The 18,328-nt window shown below is 42.5% G+C and overlaps 1 protein-coding gene across 1 annotated transcript in view; it reads right to left on the minus strand.

The window, feature by feature from the left end:
* pik3c2b (phosphatidylinositol-4-phosphate 3-kinase, catalytic subunit type 2 beta) overlaps positions 1–18,328 on the minus strand; it is a 102,414-nt gene that overhangs the window by 14,528 nt on the left and 69,558 nt on the right. Inside the window, 9 exon segments of the mRNA XM_084704004.1 lie at positions 2,314–2,483; positions 2,728–2,864; positions 3,006–3,135; positions 10,663–10,755; positions 10,922–11,029; positions 11,193–11,373; positions 11,752–11,846; positions 12,111–12,204; positions 12,655–12,843. Coding sequence (XP_084560130.1) covers positions 2,314–2,483; positions 2,728–2,864; positions 3,006–3,135; positions 10,663–10,755; positions 10,922–11,029; positions 11,193–11,373; positions 11,752–11,846; positions 12,111–12,204; positions 12,655–12,843 — 1,197 coding nt within the window.

The raw sequence follows: 18,328 nt of genomic DNA on the forward strand, positions 1-18,328 counted from the left end.
AGGTTCAGGAATCTCTGCCTTTCCGTGTGTTCAAAGTTTTGAAGCGTGCAGTGCCTTGAGTTACATTATTTGAATGAGCTGTTTGTGAAAAGTTCCTTCAAAGGATGTACCCATGGATCTTGCAAACCCCTCACCCAATCAGTATCCTCCTTAGTCTCAGCTCGCACTGGTGATAGAAAAGGCTGCCATTTACTTATGTAATTATTTCTTGCAAACATTCACATGTGACATTGTATGAAGTTAAAGGTGGTAGGCCTATGTGTATTGCTGATGAACGGTTTGCATTGAAATTGCAACTAGAAATAGGCCTAGTGCACAGCTTTCTACTCATTAAAGACAAGGGGACTCTGCAAAAGATGGCCTCGTGAACAGTACAACAGGCCACCGGACTCCACACCCCCGGAATCAAAAGAACAAAAGTGCCTAATTTGGTTGGCTACCCGAACAGCAAGACAATAAAAAGTGGTTAATTTAAACCAGTTAATTATTCTTTGATAAAATAAGTGTAGGGATATGTACAAGAAAAAAACCATTCTGTCTGTTCATTCGGGCTGTGCCCGACTAAGATTTTCTTTGGTCGACCAATACTCGACTAAGCCCTTTTGAAAATTGACTAATCGAAATTTGAAAAGTTTTTTCTATAAATGTCACAATGTTTTTCATCAAACCATTTTGTGTGATGTTTTACCTCAATGTTTGAGATAATATGAAAGAAATACATATGTAAGAAGGGAGATTGACAACTTAACTAACATAAATGTGCAAACTTTTTCCCGATCTGACTCAATGTAGCTGCTGGACATTCCAGATTTAGTCGCTATAAAATAAGCTAATAATAAGCCTCATGTCTCCAGTCCTGTTGTTAACGAATGCCAATATAATACAAAATGCCTGATTGGTTATTATTAATTATCTATTACAATGTACTACAAATTAAAAGCGCTATTCACAGCCTGAAAAAGTGCAGCATGTAAACTTATGAAGCCGAGTGGGGAACGGTGCAACAGAGAAAGATTGTGTTGTCTTGGCTGGAGAAGATAATGTCATTCGATTTGGATGTGATTCTTATAATAGGCATATTGATTTTTCAACCCAGCGCGCGTTAGCATGAGCGAATTTGGCCAACTTATGGTTTTCAGGTGGTAGGCTACATCATATTCAACGTCGAACTATGAAAAATAAACCGTTGTTGGCAGAGTTTGCATTCAACGTTTTTTGAGTCACCCGGTACTTTGTAAATGTACTGTAAATGAAATCCATTTTGCCTAATAACACCGACAAAGTAGGCTATGGCAGAGTTTGTAGTTTGTCAGCCAATTGTGCTCGTGCCGTGTGCACAAAACAAAGTACAGATTAACGAAAGGGAAAACTGTAACACCTTTTCTTTTAAATATATATTTTTTGAGTTGCTTTATTTGTCTTAAATAATATAATCTACAATTTCTGTAGAACATTTCTTTAATTCAGCAATGGTGACACAAGCGGGAATTAGATCTCCCACTGCCATACGGCAGCTCGACTAAAAAAATCTTAATGGACCAAGAGCATATCGACCAGAAAATCGACGAGTCGACTGAGTGGGGACAGCCCTACCGTTAATGTAGAATAACTAGCAACCAGTCACAGTCTGAAATAGATACCATGGGCCCTGCAATAGACACATTTTTGAGCCGTTTCCGCTCTACTCCCTGAACTGCTCCCCTATATGCAATCTACTTCCGTTCTGGCGGGCTGGGTTTGTTTTGCTAGCTAGCTCCGTTGTGCCGACAAAGCACTGATATCGTACTGACAAAGAGGATATAACATTTACAACATGAGGAAAAGCGACAACGTTATCCACAAGTACATGCGACAACGTTGGCAACTTATCCAGTAGTAAATGTCAAACGACAAGTATGTCAAAGTAGTAGAACCGTGATCCCAAGCTAGCATAGACATCGCTGTGTTTACACCGGCAGACGCTGTGCAAACCACTTCCGGCGGAAATTAATTGCATATGTGTGGAGTTATGGCGGCCCCCTGGTTTTGGCGCGTAAACTTGTGTATAGTATATAGGTAATTTCTAAATTATAAATCTATTCTGCTGAAGAAAAAAAATCTAACTTTTTATTTTCATGTATTCTCATAAAACTGTCCTATCAGATTCTACTTCTTGTTATAAGACCATGCATTCTTTTCAGTCCCCAACCACATAGTAATATATCGATAACAATATATATATACAGCTAGGCCTACATTTCCCAGAATATTATCTCCTAACCCTAACTTGCGAGCCTGAGAGGTTTCTGGGCATGTGTTTCCCAGGATCCTTACCGTTTTATGTTGCCGAACATCTGAGCGTGGCCCAGGAACTTGCCGAAGTCAATGTGGAACATGTGTCCGCTGGTCCTGAGCATGATGTTGTCATTGTGGCGATCGCAGATCCCCAGGATGTATGTAGCCACGCAGCAGCCTGCACACGAGTAGATGAAGTTCTCCACCGCCTGACAGGATTCAAGTCAGAGGTCAGGGTTCAGAGTTTAGGGTCAAGGTTCAGGTTTGGGTTTATGATTCAGGTTTTGGAGTCAGGGTTTAGGATCAGGGTTCAGGATCAGGGTTCAAGGTTTAGGATTCAGGTTTAGGGTTCCGCATTCAGGGTTTGGGGTCAGGGTTTAGGGTCAGGGTTTTTGATGATGCAGGGTTTAGGGGTCAGGGTTTAGGATTCAGGGTTTTCTAGTGTTGTTGTACCTTCTCATACTCATCCTCGGTGGGGTTGTGTTTCTGCAGCCAGTCCGCCAGGGGGCGGTCCTTAAAGGAGCCCGTCACCCCATGCTCTCCCTGGATTTTCCTCAGGGTATCCGCCTGGGGAATCATCTCCACCATGCCTTAAAAGAGGGATCCATCAATCCTACCATCCTCCTCTTCTTCCTTCCATCTCTCTAATATATCCCTCCCTCTCACTCCCACTCAGCTCCCCCTTCACCCTCCCTCATCCTCCTCACTTTCCCTCCTCCCCCCCTCTTTACCTCGCCCCCTTCCAGTAGAGAAGCATCTGAAGATGACCATCCTCATGTCCAGTCCTTCCTGGATCCAGATCTTGTTCATCACACGGATGATCTGCAGTGTCAGCATGTCCTGCCGTAGGTCGTCCCCCGACTGGGGGAGGACAAAGGGAGAGAGATAAAGATATGGAAGCAGGTTAGTTTCTCAGGGTTGTCATGTCTCTAACTAAATGAGTAGTGAGTTGGGGAGTAGTCTTGTTTTTTGGTTTTAGTTTAAGTCTACTCTTTGTGTCAAGATGTCATTTGAGTTTGTATTCGTTTTCGATACGTTCATACTTTTTTTAGTCTTGTCAAGTTTCAGTCAACAAAAAGTCTGAACATTTTAGTCTTATTTTAGTCAGAATTATCCATGACTATTTTTGTCTAGGTTTAGTCAATGGAAATTATATTTTTGTCTCTTTTTAATCACAAACAGAAGTAGTCTAAGCAGTAGTCTCGGGAGGCATGTCAATGCCAATACCATTTGTTTAAATGTACTATATGTATTGGTCTAGAACAGTGGTTCTCAACCCTGTCCTCAGGGACCCCCTGTCCTGCATGTTTTAGATGTTTCCCTGTTCCAACACACCTGATTCAAATAAAAGGGTTGTTATCTAGCTCTGTAGAAGCCTGGTAACAAACATGCATTTGAGTCAGGTGTGTTGGAGCAGGGAAACATCAAAAACAAGCAGGACAGGGGGTCCCTGAGGACAGGGTTGAGAACCACTGGTCTAGAATATGGTATTCAAAGTCGTGTTGTTGATGCAAAATTCAGTTCAATGTGATTGCTATGTGAATGACAAAACTAGCTACATTATTTGGCCAACATGAAGTCAGTCAGTCAGGTAGGAACTAAGAACCCACTTTACACTCTCACACAAACAAATACACACACACAGTACATGTCACACATATTAACCCACTTTACAGTCTTACAAGGAAACGCACACACCCTAGTCACACGTTTGTCTCAGTCGTTTTCAGCTCTAGTGGCTAACATTTAAAGCTAACGTCTAAAGCTAATGTTGAAATAAGACATATTAACCACAGCCTGAGTTGGCTCAGGCTAATAATAATAATGCGACTAAACGAGACGAAATAACGTTTCGTCTCGTCACGGTCAACAAAAATTGAGACATTTTAACATAGTTTTTATTTTTTAAACCACATTTAGTCTCATTTTTATACGTCAACAATATTGCATTATACATGTAATTATAGTCATTGTCACATGACCAGCATTTATGTTGCGTCTCGTCTCGTTTTCATCACGTGACAAAGGTTCCTTGACTACAATATTTAGTCATAATTTTCGTTGACGAAAGCAACACTATGCATTCTGAGAGAGCCTCAAAAACCAAAGACCAAAAGTTTGCTGCAAGTCCAAAACATATGGGTATGAGTAGCAGGGAATGAATTGCATCGACCGCAGATAGGACTAAGTCTGGGAAGTGCCTTGAAAGTTTTAGGTTGGTCCAGTGTGATCGGTGTAGAATTTTACAATGCATTAGACCTTGCACATATCGCTGAACCATGTACTCTTTGCACGATAGAGCGCCACATATCGTCGATTATGCTTTCACCTAAATCAAATTCACAATCGGCTTTTAAAGAGGGAAGCAGTGAGTGGTGCTCCTGTGTAAATGTATTGTATATTATGGAAATAATACTCTTGAATGATTCAGGTCGCTCAACAAGTACCTCAAATGGGTTGCATGGTGGCAGTGCTGGAAACACCTGTAGTGTTTTACGCAGAAAGTTTCTGACCTTAAGGTAGCATAAGAAGTTACTTTTGGCGAGGTTAAATTGGCTACAGAGCTGGTCAAATTAGGAAAAATACCGTCAGAGTAGAGGTCACAGAAAAATTCAATGACTAATCTCTGTCAAAAAAAAAGAAGTCATTTTTAAAGAGAAACATGTCCATCCAAAATGACGACGCATCCGTCAACATATCTTTAAGGTTGATCTCACAATCTTATTTTTAGTAAAGGCCGTTGGGGATTCAGAAGTTGAGGAATAGACCAATGCTGGGAAAGAGAAGGGTAGGCAAGATGAGGATTCCAGAACACACCACACGGTGCATCAGGACCTGGATCCTCATACAGCCAGTGTACACTTGGTCGTATATTAGAAGCCCAGTAGTAAGCAAGAAAATCTGGAGCTGCCATACCACCAAGACATTTTGGGTGCTGTAAGACACTTGTCGCTATGCGGGGAGCTTTGTTATTCCACACAAAAGATGAAATGATAGAATTTAGTTTGTGAAAGAATGATTTGGGAATGAATACAAGGATACATTGAAATAGATAAGTGCATTTGGGAATAATATTGGATGGAATTAATACAGCCTGCAACAGAGAGTGGAAGGTGTCCCCAATGCTCAAGGCTAAGTTCAGTCAGCTTGAGGAGAAGTGAAAAATTGGTGGATCCACAACAATTTATCCACAACATTGACACCTAGATATCTACATTTATTTGAAACCTTGAAAGGCAGAGAACTGGATGTGTATTTATGGGCTGCCTCATTAATTACAAACAATTCACTCTTCTGTAAATTGAGTTTATAGCCTGAGACATGACAAAATAGATCTAAAATGCAAAGCACGTGGGAGATATTGGGTTGGGTCTGAAATGTATAGAAGTTGGACATCGGCATAAATGAAACTTTTTGTTCCTGACCCTCTCTCATAACACTTTTTATCAGAGGACTGTGGGCTTCATTTATCAAGCCGTTTGCACCTGTTTCCAGGCGTTAATTGATCGCAAAGACTGACTTACCGATGCGGGCTATTTACAAACAGGGCGCACTTAAAATTGCAGATTGCCTGCCACATGAGCGAGAACAGGCAAATTGTGCTTTCAATATTTGTTCGTGGAAGGGACTTGGGTAAAGTGGGAAGGTCATGGGGAAAGTGGGAGTTCCACCCCAAAAGGTGGGAGGAAATGCGTAAAGTGCGCCTAATTATATATTCTGCGGTATTTACAAAGACTGCCAGTAAGAGTGCGCCTCTATTCTGCGGGGGAAATTCTCCGCCTATTAAAAGCAGGTGTAAACTAGTAGCGCATTCTTCTGTGTGTACAAATTCAATGGCAGCAGTGATCTGAGCAAAGCGAAGACATAGGCCAATTTTTTTTCAGAGGGTGTGGATGTTCTTTAATGTTCGTATTCTTCATGTCCTTATAGCTTGTGGTTGCAATGAGCATACGGTCGGAACAGCACCTCTTTCCAGGTTCAGCTTCCTGGCAAATCCTGCTTGAAATTGTCCAAGGTTGGGTGAAATGTTCAGAGCAAATGAATGATTGAGTGTCGAACTTTGCTGGGATCTTCTCATAGACAACAGCAGCCATGCCTGTTGAATGTTTGGCTCCTTGGGAAGACTGTGAGTGTTAGCCTTCCCTGTACAGCCTGGAACACAGCATTTACGACCGTGGTCCATTTTCAATATCCTTGTTATAATTCAAAACGTTCTTCTTTGTAATTCCTTATAAGTAGCCTACACAGAGCAGCGCGCAGCAAAACTAGTATCGGAGATAGACGCTACCTCGGGCTGGTCTGGATGTAAATTTTGGGGTGTGACAAAGATACAGACCAGAGCCAAAAAGGGTGGTCCCCCATCCTACGTCACACGGGTGGCTTTGTTGAAAAGCTAGAGTTTTACAGGCACATTTTTTCTTTTTGAGATTTGCATAGGAAAGAGGTGTCAATGGACTTTGATATTCACTGCATGTTCATTTTACCCACCGAACTGTCGTTATTCAACTATGACAAAGTAAAATCGGTTTTGCAATCAATCGCCCCTTTAAATATCAGCTAATGTTCAACTGTAAAGTATAGCTAGCTCTACACCTTTGATAGGATCCCTTGGTAAATCAGCCTCTGCCGGGTAGAAAGGGAATTTTTTGGAAAAATAAAAGGTTAACACCAACATTTAGTGACAAAATCCATTGTTATGTCTACAAATTATTTTAGATATGGTATAAGTTTAGCTAGCTTGCAAATACTGAAGATAGCCTATGGAAGATGAGTTAGCCAATGTCGATGCTAGCTAACATTGGTTACATTTCACTGGGTCTTGCAGCGCTGCTTGATTTACTGAAATTATTATGTACTAGCCATTTGACTAAGTTTTCATGTCATGTCACCTTTAATATCCAAATTAATATGCAATACTTCTCCGTGTGTCTTTCGTTTTTATCGAGAATAGCCTACCCAATGTGTTTAATTCAGTCCCATGTAGCCAACTTTTTATTTCACATAATAATAGGCTAAATCGCTTCTTCACCAAATTAAGAGCCTACGTCTGAAGACGCAGCGTTTTTTCAAGTTCATTGTCTTTTCGTCATGTTAATAAATTGATCTTTCATTTGTTTTCTTTATTCAACCCTTATTTAATCTAATAGCTTAACAGTCCCAATTATTGCCAGAATATGTGGTGGTTCATGTGTTTACTGTATGCTTTGCGTCACGTCAGGCTAATTACATAACGGAACCACATTAACAAAATAGATTATCCGGATATTCGAAAATAATTTCGGATACCATTCAAATAGTGAAATCAGTTAAAATCTCCATCCCTAATAACCTGTGTAAAGTAAATCTACAATTCACGATGCATGTTTGTCCAGATCTTTGTCATTTTATTTTTCAGCAAGATATCTAGAGCTAGTTGGCTAACTGAAGCCGAGAAGAATCAGGATATGGTTTGGTTGCTAAGCTATAGCCTAACGTTCTACCCACCTAAGTCAATCCAGTTTGCTTCAACAACAGAAGTGGAAACAAGTAATGTTATCATTTCAAATAATATATAGTCAAACTGTTGAAAACAGTGTTGTGTAGACACAATAGATTTATTTGTGCGTTTTTATTTCAAGTCTCCAACTTCGGTGTTTCAGCGAGTGCTGCTGTTGGCCGTGTTGCGTTTTTGCTCCCCAGCTTCACTCGTTGAAAGCCAACCAATCAGCGCGCAGCTCATCTAAATAATAATGAGCATACCATAAAAGGAGAAAAGCTAGTGTTTTTTCCCGGGAACATTTCAGAGGATCTGTCAGGGGGCATAGAACAGCACCCGGGCCATTTTCAACCCAACCAATGTTACATACCCTATTCGGAGACCTTAAGGAACAGTATGAAATACCCCAAAAACAAGTCAATCGCCCCTTTAACTACGTTCATTTAACTGAAACAAATGCTGCTAATGCTTGCTAGGTACACAGCTGCCAACGCTAGCTAGCTAACGTCAACACAAAAATATATATAATGATCTGTTACCAATAGCTAGTATGTAGCCAACTATCTGTGCTGTTGTCCAGTAACTCCAGTTGGAACTTTCACTCCACAATGGCGGCGAGTGTCGCCTCTTGTGCTTCTATACTCTTTGCTTAGACTAACTCCTTGACTTGGTTTTGGAGCGTCGTTACCAGGGTAGGTGAGGTTTACAGATCTTTTAGACGGCTAAACCGTCTGAACCGTTTTCTGTAAGCTGGTTACAGAGGAGGTCAGTTCCTGATCATGCTCCTCATTTACATAAAGTTGAGAAAATCCAGCTTGCAACGCTCCGCTTGCCTTCCCACAATGCCCTACGCGAGCGTTGACGCATGTATATAAGGGCGCTCACCAGTGAGTGCAGAATGAATGGAGGTCTATGGAGCTATACCCCTCAAAATCCACTTTTCTCAGGATATAATTTGTTGTCTGGTAATTTCAATGTTGCATTCGAAAAACGAGGCAAAAAAGGAGGCAAAAAGGAGGCAAAAAAAATACACTCTGCTTGGTGTTAGATTTTTTTAAAGTCGCTTTTTTATTCAAAAAAGCCTTTTAAAATGTCAATGACGTCATACAATCTGCATTAATTAGCAGAATGCTAGCGTGTTATGGGCAACAACTACTCACCCTGTAAAAATTGACATAAGTACTCGTTCATTCAAGTTTCGACCTATAATCCATGTTGGCTCCAAACCAGGGAAAGTGGTTTGCAAGTAGCACCACATCAGAGCTGGGCCAAAGTTGGAACCAAGTGAGAACCGCTTGCATCAGGGACAGGGTTACCCTAACCGACAAGAAAAACATCCTTTGACCGCCATTGCTGTTTTTACAATTCATATTTCAGCTAAACGGTATGTGTCAGCATCTGAATTAAAATGTGACCAGAAGTGGACAGTGTAGTTGCTCAAAATGTACTTCTTTTACTGATGAAACAGCTAATTTGTAAATGTTCTCAGACTTTTCAATAACCTAGCTAGCATTGCAGTGCTGACACTAGTTGCTGCATTTTATCATAATCCTATCAAATGAGTTAAATGACACACACACATTTTTAGTTTGTTTTAAACTTTATTAAATATGAGCCTATATTTAACACAAATGTAATACACAAGCACTATACAGCAAAACTGTATAACATGTTGTGCTGATAATGCCATTGTTGTTATATTGCAGCGAGGCCAGGGTATTACGCAATAGCCAAGAAAACGCGAATCTCAACATCGCTTCTTTGGATTGATAAACAGCCTTTAGACAGGCTCTGCTTTGTGTTTGGCGCTGCTTCCCTAGCGTTGCTGGGAAAGATGAGACATATACAGTGATGTAATGACGTGGCTCTGTGGTGGCTCTCTAGCTCGTGGAAAAGCAAACCGGTTCTTGGAAGTCTCGCAAATTGAACCACCTCCGAACCGGCTCTAGCACCAGCTTCAAACTAGCTCCTGGTTCACTTTGGTGGAAAGGGGTTATCAAACATTTTCGGTGGGTGCTCCTAAATCGGGGGGTACTCAATAGGCGGACTCCGGTCCGGAGCCGGACCCAGACACAATACAATTTGGACCGAAGACAAAATCAACATTCTAATTTAGTCATGATCCAAGTGAGTTTTCATTGGTGCGTGATTTTGGGCTATAGCCTATATTTTTTTTCCTACTAGATGTGGTTTCTATCTTCCGTGTCCAATCCAAAAGGTCCAGGAGCTGTAAAAACTGTGGGCCACGCGGGTTGTGTGTCATTCACAACAACGCAGGCTAACAATTTGCTAACGGTACCCATTTCTTCCATAGCGAAAATCATGGCGTGACAAAACCCAACAAAAAAACAAAAAGTTGATTCCGAAAATCGCAAATTTCAGACCGAGTGGACTGACAAGTATGAATTTGTGCTACCGGTGGGGAGCACAAAACCGATGTTTAATTTGCAATGAGACGGTTGTCAAAAGTGGTAATGAGAAACGTCACTATGACACAGAGCATAGACACTTTGAACAAAATTCCTACCCCCGGAACTCTGAGGTAAGGGCCAGAAAAATAAACCATCACTTTTCCGGACCCTGGACTGAATGGAAACTTGGTGAGTGGCCCTTGTGGGTTTCTAATTGAGTACCCCTGTCCTAAATATTTGTTGGTGCTCCTAACTTTTCAAATTTGGGAGCACCAATGCTACCAAGGAAAAAATTAAAATTCAAGCCCTGTCTCACTGTGTTTCTACTGGGCCCTCACTGTGTTTCTACTAAGACAGTGTTTCTACTGGAACTGTGTTTCTACTGGGCCCTCACTGTGTTTGTACTGGGATGGTGTTTCTACAGGGGTGCTCAATGTGTTTCTACTGCGGTGCTGTATGCCTGTGACACAGAGGTGTTATAGGACTGTGACCCTGGCGTACCTTGAAGATGACATTGACGTTGTCTCCTCTGGGGTCTAGAGTCTGGAAGGACAGTTTCAGGGGCACAGCGTTGGAGTTGAAGTAGGAGCATGACTATCCCAGGGGAGAGAGGGAAATAAACAGACATCAGACAGACATCAGGAGATGATGAAGATAACTTGCATTTACAAAAACTTTGGAACCCCGCCGAAAACAAACACATACAAACAACAATACACATTCAAGACAAAAGTCTTCAAGTGCAGACAAACACACTGACCTGGATGTTGATGGCTTTGACCAGCAAAGCTGGGTTGAGGGGCAGACGACAGCTGCTGCTGACAGAGAAGAAGTGTTTCACCTCCTCCAGGCCCTCTCGCAGGATGGCCTGGAAATACACACACACACACAAGCTGAACAAAACAAGATTCCCAGCAGCCAAATGTAAGCTACAAGTGAGAGGTATGAATTATCACCACCCTCCTTAATCACCAGCCCCCACAACCACACCAATACACCTGACACACACACACACACACACACACACACACCTGTCTGCTGGATGGTGAGGCATCACGGACGCGCTGTGCCAGCGTGGCCAGGATGGACACCAGCCAGCTCTGGCGGTCAAACTCGTCCCTCAGACCACGGCCCACGCAGCACAGCAGTGCCGCCAGCAGGTGCTGGTAACGCCCACTGAACTGGCTGTCCTGAAGGGCATCCTTCAGTAACCTGGGGGAGGGAGGAGGTGGGTTAAAGGAGGAAGGGGGGTGAGGGGAAGATGAGGAAATAGGGCGTGGAAGGGATTTGGGGTTGGGGGAAAGTGAGGAGAGAGGGATTTCATGTTTCCAAGCCTCACATAGTCAAAGTCTGGCATTTGCAGTTCCTCATCTTTCCAACAAGGGACATGTGGTATAAACATGCTGTGTTTACGTTTCAATAACTTAGTTGTGGGTGTGTGTTTCTGAGTAAAGGCGTGGTAAAGATGTATGTTTTTCTGTGCAACAATACTAAGGTGTTTGACTTGACTGTGTGAGTGAGTGTGTGAATTAGTGAGTGCGTGTGAGAGTTGGTGAGCATGTGTATGTGTGGGCAGAGGGGGAGGCTCACCAGAAGAAGTAGTGAGCTATGCGGATGTCTCCTATGGCTCTACGGAGCAGGAAACGAACCAGGGGGCTGTCCAGGTAACACTCATACTTTAAAGCCTGGGAGGGAGAGAGAGAGATAGAGGGGGGGAGGGAGGGAGGGGTAGTTGGAGGGATAGACAAAGGGAGAAAAGAACAGACAAAGAAAGAGACAGGGGGTAGGGAAGGAGAGAGGGGTTACAGAAAGATATTTTCAGTGGGATCTTAACAGGCTTTACAGGTGACAGACTGGATAGGGGTGGTCTTTCTCCAAGGTAGGTTAGGGTTGGAGTGGTCTACCCCCAGGGTAGGGTAGGGCAGGGGTGGTCTATCTCCAGGGGGTACCTGCACCAGCTGAGGCAGGAAGTCGAGAAGTTCTGAGTCTGAGATGGAGTCCATCCACTGGACAGCTGTCCGCCGCAACTCCTGGTCTGGAAACCTGGTCCACACACATACGAACACTCATTAGAACAGTGTACAATGTCACTGAATTGCTTATAACCCTCAGAAACACACACACACACTCTCTCCACTGCTTAGCTAAGATATGGCTTCAAGGTCCAGTTTGTTGGTCAGCATGGTAGATTCACCAGGCTGAGCTCTCTCTAGCCTGTAGTAAACCTTGCGTCCCGCTCACATCACACCCAATAACACAACTTTACAAGGTGCACTGACATTGCCACGCACCTGGCTGCAACAGTTGCCCCTGATGACCGTTACTCTGGGGGAGTCGGTTGCTGGGGTTACTGTTGCTTCGGTGACAAGCAGAAGATCAGTGTGGTATTTTCCATTTTACTCATTGAGGGTGTGTTGATATGGGATTGGTGGATGATTGTGGGTGTAGCCTGGTGATTCTACATCTGTGTGTGCTTATGTGTGTGTGTCTTACGAGGCGTGCAGCAGTCCGAGGGCATCCAGATGGTTGAGGCAGGCCCACTGGCGCAGCAGAGCGTATATGTCGGACAGGCAGGCCCACTCCCAGCAGGGGGCGCTGGCCAGCACCAAGGGCAGGGCTCCACTCTGGGCCTGGCAGAACGCTCTCTTCTCCCACAGCAGGTGCCGGTCCTCCAGGGTCAACCTGTAGAGATAGGGGCTACCAATCATTCTGAAGACACACACACCACCCCCATCTACCAAAACACACAGACACACACATCACCCTTAACCACCAACACACACACACCCAGGGCCGTGTTTGTGCAATGGGCAGGAGGGGCTGCTGCCCCTTTTTTTATGCATTTACCCATCTGTAGTGAAGTCAACGTTCTTTTAGCGTCAAAAAAAGTAGACGAGTGTATTTAAACTAGTCCCACACCGATTATCTAGGCCACAGCCTGATAATTAAATTGTTCAGTCGAGTTGTTTGTAAATATGTGTTCGCTGGGCTGTGTGTGTGCACGCTAGACTGCATGTTCCAATGTATTTGACATTGTGGCTGGCTAGGGGTGCGTGTTACAATGTATTACAATCAGTGCCGATTTCTTTAAGACTGCATGGGAAGCTCAGCTTCCCCTGCAATTAAAATTAAAATGTATGGTCAAATATTTACTATTGTGTTAACATTTTAAATGCGTTAGAACACATTCATATCGAAGACGAGTTTGTTCAGAATCAGCTACATATTAGCAGGTCGACAGATTTCCTTCTCATACATCCCCGTAGCATCAGTGCATTTCCCTGTTGAAGCTCAGCTTCCATGCTGCTTTGAACAGTTTTTTTCAGTGCTTCGAAACTATACGGTCATTGGATGAATGTTGAGATTATGTCCTGCCTCGGACGCTGAGCGTCTCTGGGGGTGAATGGAGGAGTGGGCTGGCCTGGATGCTGGGCTTCCACGTGATGATTGGAGGGTCTCGCGAAAGACTGCATCTCCTTTTGATTGACAGTCATTTTGTACGACAATAAGTCACCGAAGCTATTCTCACGGGAACGCGCAAAACTAAAGGGAAGGGGTAAGGGGGAGTATTGGGATTCAGCCTCAAGCTCAGTCCCATCTCGGATTTTGCAACTGTAGTTGAAAGACAAACTGCTGCAACCTATTTCTTGGTATTTGCTTGGCGAAATTGCTAACCAATTTTCATCATACATTTCATACAATTATACACCACGTTCCTTGTTTCAGTTTAACCTAATTTCCACATTTCCTCCTTGGTTAATATTGTTTTGTTAGATCGTTTGTTCATTCATTAATTCATTCAGTCGGCTAGGTTTTACGTAGGGGTGAACTAGCCAAATAAATCAAACATTTTTAGATTGTAGGCCGAAAATGAGTTTGAAAAGACATCTGATTACAATGTATCACATACTGATATTTTTGTCATAATTTAATTACCAATCCCTCTCCAATCCTATCCCCTGACCACACACACACACAACCCCTCACCACTGTAACCATTCCCAACTACTGTAACACGTTCACACCAACCCTAACTACAGTGACACATACACACATTATCCCTAAATACTATAGACCAGGGGCCTATTCCATAAAGGCCGCTCAAAAAAGCTAGACTTAAAGTCCTAAACCAGACTTGAATAAGTTTAATTAGTCAAGCGGGGCTTAAGCGGTTCCATAAAGGCCAATTATAGCTCACGCAGTCCTACTAATTCAAGTCAGATTTACGTAGTCAAGCTAATTACGCGTGCACCCTATTTTTTAACAGCCCGAGAGGTAAAACATGGATCAAACAATCCACCACAGCAAAAGCAATGCACACGGCCACATGACTTCTTCCAGAAAGAACGTCCCCTTTAAATCGTGTACAATGACAGTTCCCTCATCCAGCGCTTCAATCAAAGTAAAATGACACGCCATGATTGACGTTGTGAACGTAGACCTTCGTTAATTCAAAAATACCCTCTAAACGAATCTAAATGGACTTTTTTGACATTGTTTAAAATAAATAGCCTACTATTAATTAAAACATTATCCAGTAGCCTAGTGCTAACTTTTTTACATGGGTTTTGTGTCGGGGAAATGGGGGGCAGATTTAGGTTTGTTTAGCAATTGTAGGTTACTGTTAACAATTATATTGCTATGATAATTATACTCAGATAATTTAGATTGAGATGTAGGCCTATGCCTGATGCCTAAACATTTGAAATCACAAACTAACATCCATACATTTAACGGCTATGGTGCATAGCCTATCAAAGCATTGTTCATCATTGTTCAATGCATTGGGCTAAATGTTGTAGCCTATGTAGGCTATTTACGTTGATTTTCTATCAATGTTGAACTGATGAGGATAAGAAAATGAGACTATACGTGGTAAATCATCGTCTTCCTGTTGGGTCAGTGTTACAGGGACGTCTGGTTAAGCACCAAGTCACGCTAAGCCTGACAGTTAGTCTGACCCTGACCAGACTAGTTTCGTAGCCTAAGTTGCAATAGTTACCGAGTTCGAACTACGTTGAGCTAGCTTTATGGAACCGAATGAACAAGAAATGAGTCAGACTAACTGACATAAGTCTGGCTTATTTGGTAAACTCGCTTTATGGAACAGGCCTCTGGGGACAGTTTCATCTGTTGGGATTGGCTGTCCTCTTGCTGTTGTCTATTGGCCAGGCCCAGGTGTCTTTGTCAGGATTGGCTGATCTTGCCGGATCTGGCTACTGCTAAAGAACAGTTATGTTGGCTCAAATTGTGGCTTAGATAATTATCCAGCAAAAGAGGACCTTAGAAGAGCAGCTTCCTGTTAGCTTTTCTTCATGAGGAACCCAAAGCTTTATTCTGGAGCATCTCTTCCTTTTCATTTCAAGTTCATACGTTTTACAAGTTTTGTAAGTCAGTTTGAATGATCTGAAGTTTGTTTCTTTGGAAATACTCAAAGGTATAAGACAACCATGACACACACACAAAGACCCCCACCTACACATGTATACACACTAATCTCTCTAATGTCTTTAATAATGACCATTTGGTTTTCCACGTTCAACCAATAAACCAGACACTCTGCAAAGTTCATATTCTGCATGCGTCCACTTTATAACCCAATGGAGTGCAGTGCCAGGACTGACATTGTTTGGATAAGCATTTAGACTTCCAATAATTACAAATTATTTAAACATTATTTGCCGCAGCTTGGCTTGCTCTCCGCGTCACAGCCCCTTCACTCTGATTGGTCCTCTGGTCTGCTGCGAGTCTGGTCTGACATTTCGAGAACCGGGCACTCTGTTGGCTAGCCCTCTGTGACATGCTTGCGGGCTATACAAATACATTTGATTTGATTTGCAGTTGGCTACCGCGATTGAATTAATGCAATAACAAAGTGTGAGGTAGTGTGGCTCAAACGTCCAGAAAGGTGGAAGGCAAGCAGACTCGGTGGACTCAGGAGATTTGCATGAATTGAGGATTTAAATAAAAAGGTTCTTCATTCCAAGAACCAACAGAAACAGAAGCAAAAAAAACAAAATACTTAGCAGGTTCAAATCATAATTAACCAAAACAAAATTACCTCGCTCTGGCAGCACAACCTTCCCCCAATCAAGCAACCCTTCACTGGCTTTATAGGGTGGGTCCCCTAGCCCTCTTCAGAATTCCCAAACCAAGATGTGGGTGATCTCAGCCATCCGATGCAACAGAGACATACATGAATACACACAGTACCCCCCCTCCACTTGGTTCAACTCATGATGTCATCTCTGACATCACCTCCACCATAAAATCAGGAAGTGCTAGGCGGCCCCCTCCCAAACCGGAGTCCTGAATGGTGGATCTAAACAAAAAACCGTGAGTGTGCAGAAATGAAACAAACATTTGTTTAGTCTGTATCCTGCAACATAAATAAAAGGTATCATTACTAATCAAAGATTGTGACTGTGTTTGACATTAACTGAAACCAAATACTCCCACCTAAACCAAGTATAGTACGCACACATGCAACTGGTAAGACTCACCAGACCTCATGACGCCAACGTGACAAGTGGTGAGTACAGGCGTGTTCTCACCCACTTTGTCACACAAAGGCATTCGCAATTAAATAAAACTAAGCATATTGGAAAATAGAGAATAGGCAGACCCTTGGCTTGAGGCAACGGCCCTGGTGGATGTAGGTATTGCATTTCCGATTTGCTACCTGACTCGTCCGGTCGTTTTTATTCTATTAACTCCAGTCAACATATTTAAAACTATCTCCCCCAATAATTTGTGTTCGATTCTTGAACCTGGCTCATGCTACTAGCTTTTTAATAGAATAATTTTTCCAGATTTTTGCTAAATTTGAAACCAATCCGAAATGTGTAAACTAGCATCCCATTTATTTACTAATGTCAAGAAAAGTTGTCTGTAAACATGGTCGTTTACCATTTTGTAATGAACGTTATTATGCTCATAGCATGACAAACATAATTATAGCCTAATATAGGCCTAATTAATTATAATATAATGGCTTGTTACGGCGTCTTTATAGATTTTTCTGGAGCAAAGACAAAGATGAATAAATCATGTCTGATAACCACAATATTGTTATGGTCGTTATATTGTTATAAAACCACAACAATGGCATTAACAGTAACTGTAAGGTAGTAGCCTTATAGTAAGCAACACTCATCATAGTTATAATAGTAACATAGGTATAGGCTTAATTTAGCTTGCTTTGCCGAGCTAGAACAACGACGGAGGCAGATATTCAAGTTTACAGTTTCTTTAATCCGACACAATACTTCAGCAGTCATACTAAAAACATGAAGCAAAACTAACAGCGTATATTTGGTGAGTCTGAAGGCCGATTTATTAGTGTTCTCTGTTTTCCCCAAAACGGACACGTGGGAACGCCCTCGTCTTCATGAAACGCCCTCTCCAAGAGCCCCCCTTTGGCTGTGATTGGTCAGTATTTAGAACCGCTTGCGTCAGGGGTGGGGTTGCCGTGATAAACAGGACGAACAGAATCCTTTGACCGCCATTGCTGTAAGTTTACAATTCATATTTCAGATTTGAAAGCTAATTTGTCAATTTGCTCCGACTTCTCGATAACCTCGGTAAATAAACACTCGACGACGACTTCCACACAAAGACAGTTTCTCTAAGGTCGTCTTAGACAAAAAACTGATCGTAATTGTACCACATTCTGCCAGTTTTCTGCAATGCTTTAGCTCCAGTTCACACGCTAGCGGCCTTAAAGGCCGATATATGCGTCTCCGTTTTCCAAAAAACTGACATATGGGAACGCCCTCCTTTACGTGGAACACCCTCTCCGAGCTCTCCGAGAGCCCTTGGAGAGCCCCGGAGAGCTTGACGTGCACCTCCTGAATTTTCTAACTATCCCCATAATTTTGGATAGTTACGGATACCCCCTTGGCTGTGATTGGTCCGTATTAAGAACCGCGTAAGTCAGTGGCGGGGTTGCTGTGACCAATAAGACGAACAGAATCCTTTGACCGCCATTGCTGTAAGTTTTTACAATTCATATTTCAGCTAAACATGTAAATCAGCATCTGAATTAAACGAGAAATGGGCATTGTAGTTGCTAAAAATGTGCTTATTTTATTGATGAAACGGCTCATTTGTAATTTGTTTCTAAGGTCATCTTCGACAAAAAACTGTTGCGCCACCTCCTCTTCTG

Source organism: Hypomesus nipponensis, chromosome 9 (assembly GCF_054491055.1).
Source record: "Hypomesus nipponensis isolate SF chromosome 9, ASM5449105v1, whole genome shotgun sequence".
NCBI classification, from domain to species: domain Eukaryota; kingdom Metazoa; phylum Chordata; class Actinopteri; order Osmeriformes; family Osmeridae; genus Hypomesus; species Hypomesus nipponensis.